Raw genomic sequence first — 17,866 nt, forward strand, 5'->3', positions numbered from 1 at the left:
TGCCGCACAGCAGACACGCAAAGAATTTCGCACGGAAACGCCTCCTCCTCCCGCTGGACTCCACCCCGCCACGATCCGACGCCCGGCAGACTGCCCGGTGTGCGGCAAGCACTGCGGTTGCCGCACTAGTGTCGTGACGCACATGGTTAACGCCCATGGCATTACGCGCTCCCAGGCGCTGTGGAAAGTTAACTTTCGCGGTGAGTCGGAACCTCCAGAAATCCCGCCGGAATTACCGCCCAGCACTTGAGCGAGGACGAGAGCGAGAGACGGCACACCGATCGCACCTCCGCCACAGACTGCACAGCCCAGGCCGAAGCCACTCTCATGCAGCTTCCGCACGGCGTCGTACGAAAGGCAAGCCGGAATCGTGTTTTATCTTCAGAAATTCCACAAGCAAGAGTTCCCCCGACAAATAGGAGGCGCTGCCAGGAATATGACGGTCTGACGGCATCCACCCCGTTCGAATGCACGTACTGTGAATTCAGGGCTCAAGCGAAAACGGGATCACCATCCCGCATACGAGCACACGAGCGCTCCAGCACAGAGCCACGGTCGACACCGAAGAAGGAAGCAGTTCATAAATGCCCTTGATGCGACAGGCAGGCGGGCAGTGCCGGGGGATTGAACACCCACACCCGGCACAAACACCCGACAGAAAGAAAGTCGTGACACTAAAAATGGAGATTGAATAGCCACGCGCTGCAAAGCTCGAACCTCCGCATGAAGAACATCAAACCCACACAGAAACCCCGCCTCTGCACAGGAGGAGCATACCATCGAGAAACAGTGCACCGTGCGCCTAAAATGGCACGCACACATGCGTTGATGAACGTCACGCTGTCGCCGATTTCACGACGGCAGAGAGGTCAGGCCGCCGAGAAGGCGCACGTTGCCCGGTGACGACAGCCCGATGGGATCCCCACCAGTTGAGCTTCGCCGTCCAGCATGCGGGTTTCCGTGCCACAGCAATGCCTGACTGACCCGCTACCGCACGGCACGCCACGGGCATCGACCGGACATTGTGGAAACCGGCCGACCGGAACTGTGCGGAGAGGCAGGTCTGCATTTACTCCGCTGCCCGGCTCTGCAGGCACCCAGAAAAAAGCATGGAGCGGACATCGGGGAGGTGAGGAAGCCGTGCTTCACGGAAATATTGGTGTGTTTCCACTTTGAATTGGAAGGTCTCTGCCCCGGCAGTACCTCCGTGCGGCGAGAAGGCACGAGGCCCCTCGCAGATGCGGCAGGCCGTATTTGCTCCTGGCAGGCTGCTCTCCTCTCCCTTTCCTCATTTATAGCGTCCATGTTTGGTTGGTTCTGTGATTTGTTGTTTTATTGATTCTTGGCGGCAACGGATTATCGAGCCACCGCGCTATCCCCGGGGCGGGTGCGTAGCGGTGGTGTGTGCTTCACGGCCTCCGCTGCGGCTCCCACTTCGGGTGCCGGGCTCTCTTTTAAATCTCCGATCGTTGGGCGGACGTGCTCTGCGATGGTGGCCGGCGTGTGGGCCTTCGTATTTATTTTAGGAGACACGAGGAATAGTAACAATATATATATATATATATATCAAAAGCGCTGAATAGATATTCATACCGATATCTACATGCCTATCTATATACATATGCAGCCAATAAAATAGCAATTCAATAAAACAAGAAACCAAGCAATCCGTCAATTTGTAGGAGAGAAGGGATATATCCATATCTATACAGATGCATCAATGAATAAGAATAAAGTAGCGTTTTTATACTCATACCCATATCGATATATCTATACATTGATCAAAGCTTATTTTCGTATATATACCCCTCCATATAATTTTTCCACCGTCTTTTCTTATTTGTGGCATTTTGCTTCCGTTATGTTACGTATTCTTCTCCCGTGAGTTTATTCTTACTCTTTTAGAGCGCATAGGCATTTCGTCCCACGGACAAGGTTTCATATGCACTGAAGCACCCCATCGGACAAAATGTCGCGAGGGGTTTGCGAAGCCCATCCCAATTGAATGATGATTGCTATCTTCTTTGATCTCCTGAGGAGCTGCGACGTGTGAGTGCGTTGCCCCCGAGACCCAACACAATGACAACTTTCAACGAGCAGTTCGCAGGCGCATTGTGCGGTTTTCTTGAGGTGTAGCCCACACCTGTATTTTGGGAGTGAATGCACGGTGTACCTGTAGGGGATGCTGAGGGTGGCGTCAGCGAGGCATGGGACAACATGTACTCCGGAACAAGTGTGTGGCGTTGGCCAGAGGAGGTCCTGTGCCAACGGCATCACTGATTGATGGCCAGTGATTTTGGGTCTGGGAGCTTCTTTGCTTTAAGGAATGGAACGGCGCTGGCTGACCAGGTGCCACTCGCTACCTAATCTGTCCTGGATGGGGCTTAAGAGACGATGCGGGCGCATGCAGAGGGGGGAAAGGAATTAGGACATTGTGTGGGCATGCACGTGGACGTGTCAGATGGTCACAATATCCCTCAAGAAGTGTGGAGCCCCCGAATTGATGATTCGACCGTCCTGATAAAACTGCCTGGGGTGGAGGTGAGTGCGCTGACTTCCTTTTTAATAAGTTTTCCTTCACCTGACAGGCTGCGCAGCTGACGTGGAGGGAAATCATGCGCACCTTTTTCCGGCGGGTGCGATGCTGTTTCCCACATTTGAGGGCGATTTCCCCGATGATGCGCTCTGCCATCCTCACTTGTTTTATTTGACGACACGACGCAACGCGGGGTTGGTGCTGAGCGACGAAGGCCTTCCGTCTCGGTTGGTACCAAAACGGAGAGTCCATGAAGAGGCATGCTGCTCGCGATTGGTTGATGCTTGGCCCGGAAGGAGTCTGAGTGCCACCGTGGAGCATCTCTCATTCGCTTGATTGCAGAGCCCTCTACACATTGCACATGTCTTGTGCTCCTGAGTAATGCCGATAAGGGCGGACCGCATGATGGTGTTTTATTGCTGAAAGGCAGTGTGAGGAGGAAAAATATTATTTATTCTTTCTTCTTCCTGGACGAGACGAATCCGTTCTTTGTTTGAAGTACGAGTGCCTTTTCGCAGTTCTTTTTGGCCGTTGGTGGCTTTGGTGTTTATTCCAATCAATGGCTCTCACTGGCGGCTTCAAGGCCTAATATCGACTGGTGCCGTCGTTCTTGGGCCCACGTTGCTTGGCCCATCAACTGTTTGTGCAACTGGACAACAAATTTTCCTGTGGGCGTGGATCATGTTTCGCGGAATATGGCCACAACGGCTGCTGAATGGGCTGGTGGTTGTTGCGTCCTGTATGACGATGTTCTTGCGGATCTCACTCTGTTGCGTGTAAATGATGTTACATCTGTGCCTCGTCGTGTGGCAGAGGCCTGAATCAACGGAGGATAGAGTGTTGTGATGAATTAGGGCACAGAGAACCCTCGTGTTGCTCATCGTTATGCCCGTTTTCACTGCGGTCCTCGACGTTGGGAAAATTTTATTTTGTGCGGTATGGAGAGCACTCCTCCGGTGGCATATTGCCATGTAGTTGTCTCTGGTTCAAAGGACCCTGTGGAATACTTTGTGAGGGCGAAGGGTGATGGCAGGACTGTCGTGCCGGCACAGACGGAGACGAGAACGGGGTGGTTGATGTGCCCTGCAACATTGCGCTCCAAATTGCGTCATTGGATGCGTGCTGAGCAGGTGGCTCTCCGGTGTCTGTTGACTTCACGGCCAACCCGCTGGCTTTTTCTGAAGGGCATTCAAGAGCATTCGTCCTCTGAGGGTGTTTCTGCTGGGTGGTCCGCACACTGCAGTGTCCGCTCCATTGGGCCTTTTCTTTGGTGAGAGGATGGTCTGTTGCACTTCTTGGACCCCTGTGGAGGGGGAGGGTCATGGGGCAAAATGCCCACCGCTTCGGTGTTGGCGCACCGCGTACTTGTGGCCGCGTTACGCAGGAGGCATAATCCTCCGTTGCAGGATGAAAGCAACGTGTTCTTGTCCCTTGCCAGCAATGCACGGCCTTCTTGTTATGTTGTTCGGGTGTTTCTGCAGGACAACGAGTTTGCAGATGGTTACGAGGGATGTGTGGCTGCAGAGTTTGAGTGCCAGTTGGTTTTTTTGACGGGCGGTGTTGAGGAATTACAGGCGCTTGCAGATTTCATCGCCGGTGTGAGGGCAGGTGTTTCAGCCACCCAAAGCGCGGCTGTTGGGAAGACGAGTTTTACTCTTGCGGTGGAGGCAGGCGTCAAAGGGGCAAATGTGCGGGCTCACCACCCTACTTTCTGTACTGTTTTGCCGCGACGACTGGACCTGATCGCCAGCCACATTGAGCCGTCGCCATGTGGCCGCAACGTTGTCTCGAAGGGGTCGAGAGGCCGCAGGGCACGGCAGTTGCATTCATCCGTGGAAGTGTCACGGGGGAAGAAATGCGAGCCTTTCGGCATCTAGCGTCTCCCTATCTTTTGACGCCATATTCGGTGAGTCCGTGGGTACTGTCTGGTGCTCCTGCCTTTTACTGGATGATTGGAACTGCTGAGATGTGGAGGGTATTTGCTGCACCTTCTTTCGGTACCTTTGTCGCACGCCGTGTTCGAGACGGTTTTTGATTGCCGCACTGCACGGGGTGCTGCAAGGCGGTAGTTTATGCCACGCGATTGTGTTGTGGGTGCCATGCGGTGGAAATATTTGACGTCGTTGAGCTGCCCTTGGAGGGTGGGAGTGGCGATCCTCCGGCGCGGGTGATCACTGACAGGTTCACACGCCCCTTTGAATTTTCTGTCCCTTCTTTGTACTTTCATGAACTGACCGCGGATATTGCGGAATATATTCAGGTTGCTGCGGTGCTCCATACATTCAAGGTGTTGTCCTCCGCGCCGTCAATCTCGGCAGCTGACCGACCGGTCTCTTTGAAAGGATTCGGGAGGAGGATCCGTTCAATTTGTTCCGCGGCCGGAGCCACTTCCTTCATTTCTTTCAGCTAGACACACCCACACCGTCACATTGCGTTTTCTTCCCTCAATGGGGGGAATGGGTGATGACGAACCTTGAGAGACGGTGGCTCTTTTTGTTTCATCGCCGGGGATCGGTCAGCGGCAGTTGATGCATCAGCCCTTCCTGAGGGTCGGCGACACAAGCTCTGTGGCTGAGACGATTTGGATGGGAGTTCACTGGGGCAAATTATGTGCCTTATTTCCGTGCTTATGCCGATGGGATGCAATTATGTGGCCCTTCCTGTGATGCTTCGTGTGTGCCACGACACTACATTGGGGAGAGCACGAGGTGCTATTGGCCGTGCTATTTTGTCAGACGCCACGGCTCCTTTCGGGTGTGTGATTCGACTGTGTGGTGGGTCTGTTGAGGCGGAGGACGTGGATGAGCCGCACTCACCCGACTGCTGCGCCTCACTTTTCTGAACGTCTTTAACAAATTGCTGGTCCCCTTTTGCTTGCCTTACCGGGCCTGGCGACCTCTTGAGGAGCGATGCGACGGCGTGGACTGTCAGGCTGCTGAGGAGGCCGTGGCTGCGCGGGATGTCCTACGGATTTTTTTTGCGTTTCAGGACTACTGTAGAGAAGAGGACGTTTCATGCCTCCTCCACGTCCAGGAGAGTAAATGGAGGGATCGCAGTTGTGGGATCGCACTTCACGAGGGTCTGCGCTCGTTGATCGCATCGACGGCGCACTCTGTGTGTCTTCGACCACTGCCGAAGCATCCCGCCGTTTTTCTTCCGGTGAACGGGAAAATCCACCGACACGCCGAGGGGGTGGTGGGGGATGTTGCAGCGAGGAACGCTTTAAAGGCCCTGCGATCAGGGAGCGCTGCTTGCAAGGATCCCGCAGCACTTGGGATTTTGCTCGCCTTTAATTTCTGCTGGCTGTCTGTTGGTTGGTGCTGTTTGCCGGAGGGCGTCTTGGCCCGTGCGCAACCGTCAATGACTCTGCTTCTGTGTGTGGCCTCACAGTGCTTGGGCCGTTGTGGACGGTGAGAGTAATTACTGTGGCGGTCACGACGAAGCGGATGTGTTACACTGTGGATGATGGCGTCACCCACTCCTCTGCCACGTCCTGTTTTGGTGCTTTTTAGATTTTACTTTGATTTCTTGCACACAAACACACTCAGGCTACGAAGGAAGCCACGACCAAGCGCGAATCGCTACTGTGAAATTTGACGTCTCTGAAAGGACCAACAGCACACACACCGCCCACACACATATTTACATGCACTCACGTGTTGCTGCAGTGAAGGCACCCCGCACACACAACCGTCGCCGCGTGACCGGATCCAGCGGAAGGAGGAGGGAAGGAGGAGAGAGTGAGCCGCCGAGTCCCAACATGTCCCGGCACCTCTTTTATTCAGCGGTGCTGCTCCTCCTCGTCGTGATGATGTGCTGCGGCAGTTGAGGAGCAACGCTTGCAAAGGAGAATGATGGCGAGATTGGTTTACGACGTGTTCAGGAGCCGGCGGGAGTCGATCCTTTTGTGCTGCAGATGACGCTGGTGCAGCCGAAAGATGGGACTGTTCCAGTTACGACGAGGGATTTGTTTGCTTCACCCTCTCTCGTCAGTGCTGGTGGAGTAATTGCAGCTTTCGCCGAGGATCACATGGATGCCGAATATCAGGGTGGTCAATTAAGTAAGCCCTTTTCTTCTGATGTGGTTGCGGGGTGCATCGACTCTGCGTGGAATTGGTCCACTCTTGTTGGTGAGGTCAATAAAAGGATACATGGAGGGCACACACTGTGGTTGGTGCAGCGGAGGGAGAGGAGAGTTTGGGTGTTGTGCTCCGCCCCACAACAATCACGAAGGGCGACGGAGTGTTTCCTCTTGCGGGAAGCTCTGATGTGCCCTACGAAGGTGGGTGTTGGAGAGAGGGCGGCTTGGAGCCGAAACTGGTTGTGGGTGATGTCACGAATCCCACGGGTGGCAGGCAGAGTGGACGGATCGAATGGGCCGACCCCAAACCACTTTCGAAACGGATCTCTTCTGCTTCTCACGAAGGTGAATGGACGGAGTTCATTGCTTCTGGTGGCGCAGGTGTTGTGATGGAAGATGGCACGTTTGTGTTTCCTCTGATGGCGAAGAATGAAGCAGAAGACGTTTGCTCCATGATCATTTGCTCGACGGACAGCGGCAGTGCCTGGGCGCTCTCTGAGGACATTTCCCCTGCGGAATGCCTTTACCCCCGCGTCACCGAGTGGGAGGGATCACTTCTCATGATTGTTGACTGCGAGAATGGCCAGAGGGTGTACGAGTCGCGTGACATGGGGACAACGTGGACGGAGGCCATCGGGACACTCTCAGTCGTGTGGGTCAACGCACGATCAGGAGTCCCTCAGAAGGAAAGCCTGCGTGTGGATGCCCTCATCACCGCGACCATTGAGGGAAGGAGGGTCATGCTGTGCACTCAGAGAGGGCATTCCTCGGGGAAGAAAAGGGCCACTGCGCTCTGCCTTTGGGTCACGGACAACAACCGCACGTTTTCTGTTGGACCGGTTGCCGTGGAAAATGCTTCAAAGTAGAAGACAGAACTGAAGGACTGCGGTATGTATTTTTATTTGCCTCGTCCCTGTCGTTGCGGCCATGTGTGTGTGCTGTGCGAATGGCTCTATCTTGCGGTGCGATGTGGATGGCGTTGCTTTTGCGTTTGCACTTGTGCATGGGCTGTGCGGCGGGCTTTTCTTCCCCATGACACCGCCCTTGTATGAGTGAGCCGAGGGAGCGGAGATGTGTGATGGGGTGAGTGAGCGTGGCCGTTGTTTCCGCACATTTGCGTCTTACACTCAAAGGTGAAACCTCTCGGCAGCCTCTTGCAGCTGCAGGCCGTGGATTGAGAGGATGTGAGGGTCTGCTCCAAGCAGAAGGAGGACAACAAGATGCAGTGCATGACGGCCAGCCTGATCCGCGTGTGGTTGCAGCGCATGGAGCACGTGCGCCAGTACTTGTTGGGCGTTGCACTCATGATTGGAGAGGAGAGGCGGCACGACATTGTGGCGCTGTGTGTGTTGTGGCGGCCGGGGCATGCCGGCGACTGTGAGGGACGTGGAGGACACGGAGCTGTTGGACTGAGGGAGGAGGTGGCGGACGTTGCGGCGCAGCGGGAGCGCATGACGGATTGCGTGTGCTGGGAGGGCGCGACGATCCCGAGGCCTGTGCTGGAGGGGCGCGTGTTGAAGTGAGCGTGGCGTGCCTGTGAGGGACTGAGGAGAGGGAATAACAGTAACAGTGACTGTGGGAGTGTGAGGAGAGGGCACGGGGCGAGGAGCGTTCCCTTTTTTGTTTTGATTGTTGTTGAACCGCGTCCAACTAATTGTTGTGATGCGTGACTCTCATTGCTGGATGGGACGGTGCGTGGCTATGTGACTTGTCTCCTTTTTGCTTTCACTCTGCGTTGACGTGTTGTTAGTTTGTGCTGAAGGCTGCACGCAAGTGACAGGAGTGATGGCGATGATGATGACTGGCCGTGTGCTGCTGGTGTGTGCCCTCTGCGTGCTGTGGTGCGGTGCTGCGGCTTCTCCTGCTGCTGAAAACGGGGATGCCGTCACGGAGGAAGATGAAAAGACAAGGACTACCGAGGTTTCGCCGCCCGGAAGAAAAAATGAATCACCGTTGACTTCAGTAGAAGAATCAACAGGTACAAAAACAGGAGATGTAAAGACGCCACAGAATTCTGAAGCCGCTATTTTGTTAACTACAAAAGGAACTTCAGATCAAAAACAAGAAGATGAGAAAAACAAAAAGGAAAAAGAAGAGGATCCGGAACACGGCGAAGATGAAGAAGAAGGAGACGAAGAAACAGAGACACGCGAAAAAACACCAGGACCACCACCACCTCCACCTTCGGGACAAACATCAACACCGACAATAAATGGAAACTCAGCAGGAACTTCAAATGAAGCAAGAGCGAAAGAACTGCCCAGCTCGGATAAGGACTCCACCCAGGGACAAGAACTCAAATCACCGGCAGCAGAATCAGCACCAGCAGCAACGCCACAAGTAAAAAATGAAAACCCCAGCTCTGCAGATTTCGTTTCAGTGCAACAGGTACAGAAAGCTCAAGGCGGCCTGGAATCAGGGAATGAGTCAAGAAAAGAAGACAGTGCTCTCACCACGAACAAACAACAGGATGGAACATCTGACAGCCATGCCGAATCAACTCCAACATCACGCTCATCAGCAAAAAGAGTCGCCGCCAGTAATGGCTCTGACGAGGCTACTGAAGAGGAGATTTCTAATAAAAATACGGCACGTGTTGATGCAGTACCGGAAGCAGCACAAGAAGATGGAAATAAAGATGACAATACAAAAGAAACACCAATAAAAACCACAGCTATTGCAAATGATACGGCTCCAACTGGCGACAGTGACAGCAGCACCGCTGTCTCCCACACCACCTCCCCTCTTTTGCTTCTTCTTCTTGTTGTTGCGTGTGCGGCTGCTGCTGCGGTGGTGGCCGCGTGAGAGTGAGGGAGAGAGAGCCGTGCACCGCCCGCACACACACTCGTCATTCACTCTCTCTCTCTGTGTGTGTCCCCTTGCATGGACTCTCGCCCTCACCTCATCCCACGAAGCACACACATAATGTGCCCATTGGATATATGCATGCACACCCATGCCGGCCCGTTGGTGCTCTCTTTTGCACGACACGCACCGCTGCCGTCCTGCCTGGCTGCATGGGCGGAGCACCGTAACTGTTTTTTTGTTTTGTTTCCATTGCATTGAGTGGGCGACCTCTCTCTCTCTCTCCCTGTGTGTGTGCTTTGCTTTACGGGAGCAATGAGAGTGTGTGCGCTGGTCATCCCACGCTTCGGCTTCTTGCTTTTTGTTTTATTGTTTTGTCTTATTTTGGTTGGGTGCACCCATTCCACTTTTCTTTGATTGGTGGCATGCTTTGACTGCGGACACCTTAATGACACTTTAATCTTCTTTTGTTATTCCCATATCGTTTTTTTTTTGTTTTGAAGTGTCAGCCTCTTTTGTCCTTGTGAGGCCACTAAGTTTTTCCTTCGACATACGCCATGCGTCAGTTGGTCCACGTTAACCCGTGGCTTGCAGCGCTGCTGGTGCTGCTTGTGGTGATGCGTGCGAAGTGATTGCTAGCGGATGCTTTGCTGTCACCCTGACGCATCCATGCTTTTTTCTCTTCGATGTGGTGCGTACCGACGGCGCGTGGGCGGCTCCGGTTGTGGTGAGGGTCGTGCCTCTCACAGCGCAGGATGTGTCGCAGGTGTGCGGCTTCATTTGTAAGAGCCGATGGGTGCTTCTCCGCATCAAGACGTCAAGAAGGATCCCTGATGAGAGCAGGAGGCACTGCGGTTTTTCCTGGCCCCAGCGATGGGGTCCGCACCTTGTCGCGGTGCTGAGGCTCTGGTTGCATGTAGGAACTCCGCAGCAGGGCGTTGCTGCGAGCACGACGGAGACCAAGACGACTCCACCCCTCGAGGAGGTTCCACGCCATGCCCGGTGCGGGAGTTGAAGCGGTCTGCCTGCAGGCTGTCGGACAAAACTGCACGACCGTTTCGCTGCGGTCACTCCATTGATATCACCCGTTGCGGTGAATTCCACAAGAACTCTGGTACCGAGGAGGATGGCTACATCACTATTTGGCAGCGTAACATTGCAGGCCTCTCGTCCGTAAAAAAGATTGCATTTGCTGCGCGGTTGGAGCGGCATCAAACTGACATCTTTTTTTTTTCCAGGAAATAAATGACCGTAGCAACGTAGCGACAAAAGTTTCTGGTTGCAATGAATTTCTTCAGGCCTGCACTGGGCGCAGTGGTGGCGTTGCCTTCTTGGTGCGCCACTGTCTACCGTGCGAGCGCCTGTCGCTCCCCGGCACAGACCTCCTGGAGACCACTGCTGTCCGTGCATTTCCACAGCGCTGTTCCGGCATTTGCGTGGCGAATCTCTACAACCCTCCCCACAGCAACTGTTCAAAACTCTTCATTTATTAGTATCATTCGTCGCTCAGACCCGCAACGATTATTGCAGGTGAGTTGAATTCACACCATGAGCTTCGGGACAGTCGTAAACACCACCAACGACCGGAGGAGAAAACTTTGCCGCTGTTTTAATTGATTTCAATTTTGGACTGGCAAATGACCCGGCGCAGGCAAAACGGATCACACATCGTAATGTCTTGTCCCCTGACGTGACTGCTTATTGTGCTCTACGTGTCACCCACTGGAAATTCATTCCCTACATCGATTCGGACCACCGCTTGATATCTTACTCGGTAGGGATGGACGATGGCATTCCGCGACTAGCCAACACGCCGCCTCGACGGAAGAAAGCCGTATTCGCCCTGCGCAAAGCGGATTGGCCTGCTTTAACCTCGTTGTGTGAAACACTCCCTGCCACCGCGTCCACATGGTTGGATATTCGCGGAGGTATCGTGCGAGCAGCTGAGCGCCATATCCCGCGCGGCAGCCGTGGAAACCCCAAAACAATCTGGACAGACGAAATGAAACAAGCCGATTCCGCCGCAGAAGCAGCACACAAAGCACACACATCGCCTCACCAGGAGACAGCCTACTTCGAGCCAAATTTACTTGAAAAAAGGAGGAACAAAATCAAGCCTTACGCCGTGGCTTCACTATGCTTCTGGAAGCTCGTGTGGAAAAGCTTTGGAGCCCCATCCATCCCAAGCTGGCGATATCTTCGCGGCATGGCGGCGCCGAACCCTCATCCTCTGGAATCGGTTGTGCTCCGAAATTATCTTGGCTGCGTTTGCGCCCTGCCTTGGCTGCAGGGATACCCGCTCGTCCGTCATTTTGTACGAGTTTCACGTGCCACATTACCTTATACTGCTGCTGCTGCACGCCGCACTTCTTTGGTTCCTGGTGGCTGGGAAATGGATTGACCTTTCACGCCGTATGAACTTGGCGTGGCCATCTGCGACTCTTCGCTCGGCTCAGCCCCTGGCCCCAAAAGCATGTTGAATGAATTCCTTTACCATCTCCGGTCTGTTGCGCGCGGCACTCTCAGAACGATGATCCACAACTTCTTCGCAAATGGCAGCCTGCCTGGCTCCTTGAAGATCGAGGTAAATATTCGCATTTCCAAACCTGGGAAGGATCTATGCCGCCCAGAGAGTTACAGACCCATCACGCTACTCTCTGTTTTACTCAAGTTGACCGAAAGAATGACTCATCGCCGTCTGTCAGCGTTATTGCCACACCACCCACGTCAATTCGGGTTTACACCTTCGCGTTCTACATCGGACGTGGTGACACCTGTCATCGATAGAATTACTCATGGATTGAATGAGTTCAGCATTGTGGAGTATGCGCGCCCTGGAGGCGGCGCCCCCGCACGACACCCTCGTCGCCATCGCTCGCTCGTAGTCTTGATTGATTTTTCGACTGCGTTCGACACTGTTGACCATGGGAAATCACTCGGCATGCTTGACGGGCTTCCACGCCTTGGTCTTCTAACCAAACGCTGGCTGCACAACTACCTGCGGGGCCGCTATATTGGGGTATGCACTCGCGAACAGCACTCCCGGAAACATCTCACCCCAGCTGGAGTACCGCAAGGCGGCGTCCCGGGACCCCAACTCTTCCTCCACCATGTGGATGATCTGCTGCACCGCATGGACAACATCTATTCTGCCGCCGCACTCATGTGATCTGACGACCTCACACTTGTTGCCTCAGGTGCGGACATCCATGCATGTGCTGCGGCAATGCGACCGCTCTGCCCCTTATATTGACATGGGCTGCCGAGCACAAACTAAAAATCAACGTCGATAAGAGTGAAGCTGCTCTATTCTACATCTTTTTACACACACGGTTTGACGAGGAAATGATCGATCTCCATTTTGTCAATGGGAACCTACGTATTCAGTCGCGCCCAGCGCGCTTACTGGGCAGCACGATTGATCGACTTCCTAATTTTGGCACGCACGCTTCCACCGCTGCAAAGCAGACCATGCCACGCTGCTATCAGCTGCGGCTGGTCGCACAAGCTGGTGCGTCCCATCACACCATGCGATCCTTTTCGATTGAATACGTCCATGGTGTGTCACTGTATTGTGGCGAGGCAATTGTCCCATGCCTTGTCCCCACCTACCTCCATAATATGTAAGTACTGTGCCGCGACAGCTGTAAAACATCCCTTGGCCTTAGAGCATCAACGGAAGATACATCTGTCTACTTGGAAGTCAATCTTCTCCCGCTCCAAAAGATACTCTGGCTTCTTGCACTCACACAATACGAACGCTATATACGCCTCCATGATTACGAGGATTTGCGTTCCCTTATCTACTCTGAACCTATGCCGCCATCCATGCATGGGACAGCGGCGACATCAATTCCGCTTCCGAGAGATGCCGTTATTAATGGATTACAATCCGTCTGTGTAATTACTGGGATACCCCGCAACCACCTTCGTGCTCCTTCTCTTACCCAACGTAGAATTATTCCCTGTGACACCGTGAGCTGCAACGAAGTGAGATTTTATCAGCCACTTTTAGCAAAAGACGCCTCTGACGATGTCAAGCGCACGGCTTTTGATTCTCTTTACTCCTCTCTAGGAGATTACGATTTTGAATTATGGGCGGACGTTTCTTCATCCCTCGCTGAACTCGCATCTGGGTCCGCCGCACTATTATACGACACCACAAAGAGAAATGATCTCCCTGTGGAGGTCCATCGTGCAGCAGCTGGCAGGCTCGCATGCTCATATGGAGCAGAGTGCCCTGCCGTTGGAAATGGCATTAGACATCTCATACCTCCTCGTTTGGAAACATTCCAATCGCCCACACGAATCCTGGTGGCGACGGACTCCCTGTCGGCAATTGAGGCACTCCGAGTTGCTCCAATGGCCATGCGAAGCCGCATTACTGAAGAGATTTGGATTATGCTACTTTCCTTGATAAAGCGAGGTCGCTCTGTGGAATTTATATTTTTCCCATCAGACTGCGGTATCCCACGCACTGAGGCCGCTGACGAAGAAACCACGATTGCACGATCTCTCCCGCAATGAGGCATACCAATCTGGCACGTGGGCTTCCTTGCCGCCGTCAAGAGGTTATACCGGAAGGATGTCCAGGAGGAAAAGGAAGACGCGCACACCGCATGACAGGCGCTCTTCGGTGTGGCGAGGACTCTGTTTTTGTTGTCCACCCCGACATCGTGCCCCGAGTGGCGGCACTCCGTACAGGCGCGATGCGACTCCTGCCCGCTCTTCGGCAGGCCTGCACGCGCCCTGCAGATCACAAGGAACCCCCTGTGTCGGTGGCGCCGTCCCTCCCTCACTGCGGTGACCGGCCTGCCTCCGCCTCCGCCGGAACATCTTCCCGACGTGAACACCGCCACTCCTTGCCGACCAGCGAGCGGCGGATTGACGTCCTCCTGCCCAATCTGCGGCTGAGTGCACTCGCCCGTCCACAATATGAAGGCACATGCCCGACATGCTCAGCCTGGCGTTCCGATAGTTGAAGAAGTCCTTGCACGAGGATGCTGCAATGGCGCCAGCGTCTTTTTAACAGGCGCCTCGCGCGCAGGTCGCCACCGAAAATGCCAAGCGTATCGACGGGAAAAAAACGGACAAAGCACATCTGCAAGCTCCAATGACAACCATTGCTCTTCCGCCACCGCTTCATCACAGACGCCACGGACTGCTGATCCCACGACGAACCACGGGATACTTCGCTTCATCCACTGTGGGAATGCCTTCGTTGTTGAGAGTAAGGACTGCAACTGTTTGGGAATGCCCCAGCATGCACGACGGCCCGTATGCGACGGAGTAATTGCCACTTTGGTACGGACGGCCCTTGCGCTACTCAGTAATTGTTTTCACAACGTACAACGAAAAGGAAACAGAAACGAATTATTTTTGTGATGAATATTGGCTGCACATCCCGTGGACCAACATTCCACGTGGTGTGAGGGGATCTCTCCTTTTTATTATGGTTACTTTGCTTTTGTGTTGCTGTGTGCGCTGCACCTCCTCCTGTTTGTGTGCGTACCCTCCGTGAGGGGTGCCGACACGACGGACCGCTCTCGCCGTGTGTACGTGCGGTGGAGCCTTGTGTGCCGCTCCTGTTTGCTTCTCCTCCTCCATCTGTGTGTTGGTGTTGCGGCAGGGCTGTGTGTGGGTGTGTGCCTGTTGCCGTGGATTGGAGTGTGTGTCGTGCGTGGTGTGCGGCGTACGGTGCATGCCTGGCTGCTGCCCTCTCCTCATGTGGTGTGCCCTCTGTGTGTGTCTGCCGCATCTCTCGTCTCCCCTGTTGCTCTCCATGTCCCTCACTGTGCAGATCAGCTCCACACCACTGAACGACACACTCACGATGATGACGTGCCGTCTGCTGTGCGCCCTGCTGGTGCTCGCCCTGTGCTGCTGCCCTTCCGTGTGCGTGACAGATACTGTTGGAAATACTAATACTGAGACGAATATAACCCCTAAAGAAAACGTAAACAAAAGGACCGTTACCGCAGTGTCATCGAGTACGCCCACTAAGCCAGGGCCAACGGCTCCGGCGGACACCACGGAAGAAGTTTCAGAAGAAGAGCCCGGTTCGTTACGCTCATCGGATTCGGTCATTGCGGGACAGGTTGAAAGCAATGCCGATATGGAAATAAAACCAAATACGACGACCACGACCACGACCACGACAACAAAAGCACCAACCACAAATACGACCACCAATAAAACTACGACGACGACCACTGCGCCAGAGGCACCAAGTACTACGACTACAGAGGTGCCAACCACGACGACCACCCGCGCACCGTCACGTCTTCGCGAAATCGACGGCAGCCTCAGCAGCTCTGCGTGGGTGTGTGCCCCGCTGCTGCTCGCCGTATCCGCGCTGGCGTGCACCGCTGTGGGCTGAAGAGGTGCATGCGGGCTGTGCGTGCCAGCACTCAGCCACGGGGACATGTGTACGTCTACTGTGGCCCGATGTATGAAGTAAGAGTAATTATGATGATTGTTTTTTGCTTTTTTTGCTTCCGCTGCCCTGCTGTGTGCTCCGCGCTGCTTCCCACATCCGCCACGTTGAACGCATCCCAGACACACTCATATGCATGAGCAGCGAGGCCTTGGGTGTGGTTTTTTAAATACCTTTTTTTTTTTTTTAATTTTTTTGCAGGGCGCTGTGCGAGTTTTGGATTTGTGTTGGTTCCATTTGTGTAATGGTGTGTGCGCTGTTGCTGCTGGTGTGCCGCCACTTGTTACTCTGCGGTGGTTGTGTGACTTGTCTCTCTTTTGCTTTCACTCTGCGTTTACGTGTTGTTAGTTTGTGCTGAAGGCTGCACGCAAGTGACAGGAGTGATGACGATGATGATGACTGGCCGTGTGCTGCTGGTGTGTGCCCTCTGCGTGCTGTGGTGCGGTGTATGTGCGGTGGAAGTGTCAAAGGCCGATGCTTCTGAAAATACCAATGTATTTCACGTTCCAGCAGAGGGGCCACAGCCTGAATCCGCAGGCAGAAATACCGGACAACAGGAACCATTAGAACACGTCAGTCAAGAGCGTCAAAACGCGGGTAAACCGTTGGATCCAAAAAACGAAGCGACTGATGATCAGAAGAGGGATCTGGAAATTGAAACACCAACAGCCGACGAATTAAGGGGCGAAAAGGAAGAAGTACACAAAGAACAAATAGATGGAGGTGCAGGAAGAGAAAAAAGGAAAGAAATACTTGAAGAACGAAAAGCGCCGCCGGATGGACGAGGTAGCGAAGGAGGAGCAAGACAGGCAGGCAAGGGTTTAGCGAAAGTGGGAGTTCACTCACCAGCAACAACGCCATCAGGAGGGGAACGACCAGGAACCAGTGAACCATCACCGCCAGAATCTTCATTACCGGCAGCATCAACGCAGGAACCTGGAGCAGCAATACCAGCTTCACTGCAAGAAGCACCAGCAGCGACAATGAAAAAAAAAAAAGAAAAAACAGTGGAAAACCCCAGAGCAGAACCAGGAAAAGAAAAGCTGAGCTCTGAAGATGACGTGTCAGAGCAAACGTCTCAAAGAGTCAATGACGGCGTGGAGCCAAACAATGAGTTAAAAAATGATGAAAATGTTTCCGTTTTACTAATCGAACAGAATGGTGAATCGGACGGCAATTCTGAATCAACACAAGCACGGCCCCTAGCTGTTGGTGATGCCTCTAATATGGGCGCAGAAAAGGGCAATGAAATGGGATTGCAGAAGAATAACCCCACAGATAACGGTGCAGTAACAGAAGGTGCAAAACGAGGTGAAAATAAACATGGCAACAGGAAGGAAACATCAGACACAGCGACCATAACTCAAACAAATGAGACGGCGACAAATGGCGACAGTGACGGCAGCACCGCGGCCTTCCACACCACCTCCCCTCTTTTGCTTCTTCTTCTTGTTGCGTGTGCGGCTGCTGCGGTGGTGGCCGCGTGAGAGTGGGGGAGAGAGAGCCGTGCACCGCCCGCACACACACTCGTCCTTCTCTCACTCTCTGTGTGTGTCCCCTTGCATGGACTCTCGCCCTCACCTCATCCCACGAAGCACACACATAATGTGCCCATTGTATATATTGCATGCGCACCCATGCATGCCCGTTGGTGCTCTCTTTTGCACGACACGCACCGCTGCCGTCCTGCCTGGCTGCATGGGCGGAGCACCGTAACTGTTTCTGTTTTGTTTTTATTGCATTGAGTGGGCGACCTCTCTCTCTCTCTCCCTGTATGTGTGTTTTGCTTTACGGGAGCAATGAGAGTGTGTGCGCTGGTCGTCCCACGCTTCGGCTTTTTCTTTTTTTGTTTTTGAGTCTCTGCTTGTGTTGTAGTTGAGTGCACCCATTCCGCGGGCTGCGTGTGTGTGTTTGTGTGTGATGATATGAGTAATTTGCGTGTGTGCTATCCGCTTCTCTCTTCGTGGGTTCCTTCTTTGGACTTTTTTTGCCGCACAGCTGCTCTGCA

At 53.7% G+C, this 17,866-nt stretch overlaps 4 protein-coding genes and 2 pseudogenes across 4 annotated transcripts, besides 13 other annotated features; all 6 read left to right on the forward strand.

The window, feature by feature from the left end:
- Positions 1–3,101: part of a sequence feature (areas not merged during assembly with more than two copies in the genome that could not be assigned to a particular haplotype) that runs on past the window's edge.
- Positions 1,548–1,567: a microsatellite.
- Positions 1,862–4,858, forward strand: Tc00.1047053510275.150 (annotated as a pseudogene).
- Positions 3,102–3,237: a sequence feature (haploid, Esmeraldo-like haplotype).
- Positions 3,238–8,235: a sequence feature (areas not merged during assembly with more than two copies in the genome that could not be assigned to a particular haplotype).
- On the forward strand, positions 6,297–7,481 carry Tc00.1047053510275.160 (annotated as a pseudogene).
- Tc00.1047053510275.180 (elongation factor 1-gamma (EF-1-gamma), putative) lies at positions 7,838–8,140 on the forward strand (the record flags this gene model as incomplete). The annotated part of the gene is made up of 1 exon (XM_815644.1): positions 7,838–8,140. One exon carries the CDS (start codon positions 7,838–7,840, stop codon positions 8,138–8,140), a length of 303 nt encoding a protein of 100 aa, XP_820737.1.
- Positions 8,236–8,576: a sequence feature (heterozygous, non-Esmeraldo-like haplotype).
- Positions 8,403–9,422, forward strand: Tc00.1047053510275.190 (mucin-associated surface protein (MASP), putative; the record flags this gene model as incomplete). Its single annotated transcript, XM_815645.1, has 1 exon — positions 8,403–9,422. One exon carries the CDS (start codon positions 8,403–8,405, stop codon positions 9,420–9,422), a length of 1,020 nt encoding a protein of 339 aa, XP_820738.1.
- Positions 8,577–15,660: a sequence feature (areas not merged during assembly with more than two copies in the genome that could not be assigned to a particular haplotype).
- Positions 8,674–8,761: a sequence feature (GA-rich).
- Positions 10,712–14,204: a mobile genetic element.
- On the forward strand, positions 15,256–15,801 carry Tc00.1047053510275.219 (mucin TcMUCII, putative; the record flags this gene model as incomplete). Its single annotated transcript, XM_815653.1, has 1 exon — positions 15,256–15,801. One exon carries the CDS (start codon positions 15,256–15,258, stop codon positions 15,799–15,801), a length of 546 nt encoding a protein of 181 aa, XP_820746.1.
- Positions 15,556–15,689: a microsatellite.
- Positions 15,661–16,062: a sequence feature (heterozygous, Esmeraldo-like haplotype).
- Positions 16,033–16,055: a sequence feature (AT_rich).
- Positions 16,063–16,598: a sequence feature (areas merged during assembly that could not be assigned to a particular haplotype. This can correspond to areas where the two haplotypes were merged or to regions with more than two copies in the genome that were merged during assembly.).
- Positions 16,242–17,345, forward strand: Tc00.1047053510275.250 (mucin-associated surface protein (MASP), putative; the record flags this gene model as incomplete). Its single annotated transcript, XM_815646.1, has 1 exon — positions 16,242–17,345. One exon carries the CDS (start codon positions 16,242–16,244, stop codon positions 17,343–17,345), a length of 1,104 nt encoding a protein of 367 aa, XP_820739.1.
- Positions 16,599–17,866: part of a sequence feature (heterozygous, non-Esmeraldo-like haplotype) that runs on past the window's edge.

The sequence above is a fragment of the Trypanosoma cruzi genome, genomic scaffold (genome assembly GCF_000209065.1).
Source record: "Trypanosoma cruzi strain CL Brener 1047053516699 genomic scaffold, whole genome shotgun sequence".
Taxonomy (NCBI): Eukaryota; Euglenozoa; class Kinetoplastea; order Trypanosomatida; family Trypanosomatidae; genus Trypanosoma; species Trypanosoma cruzi.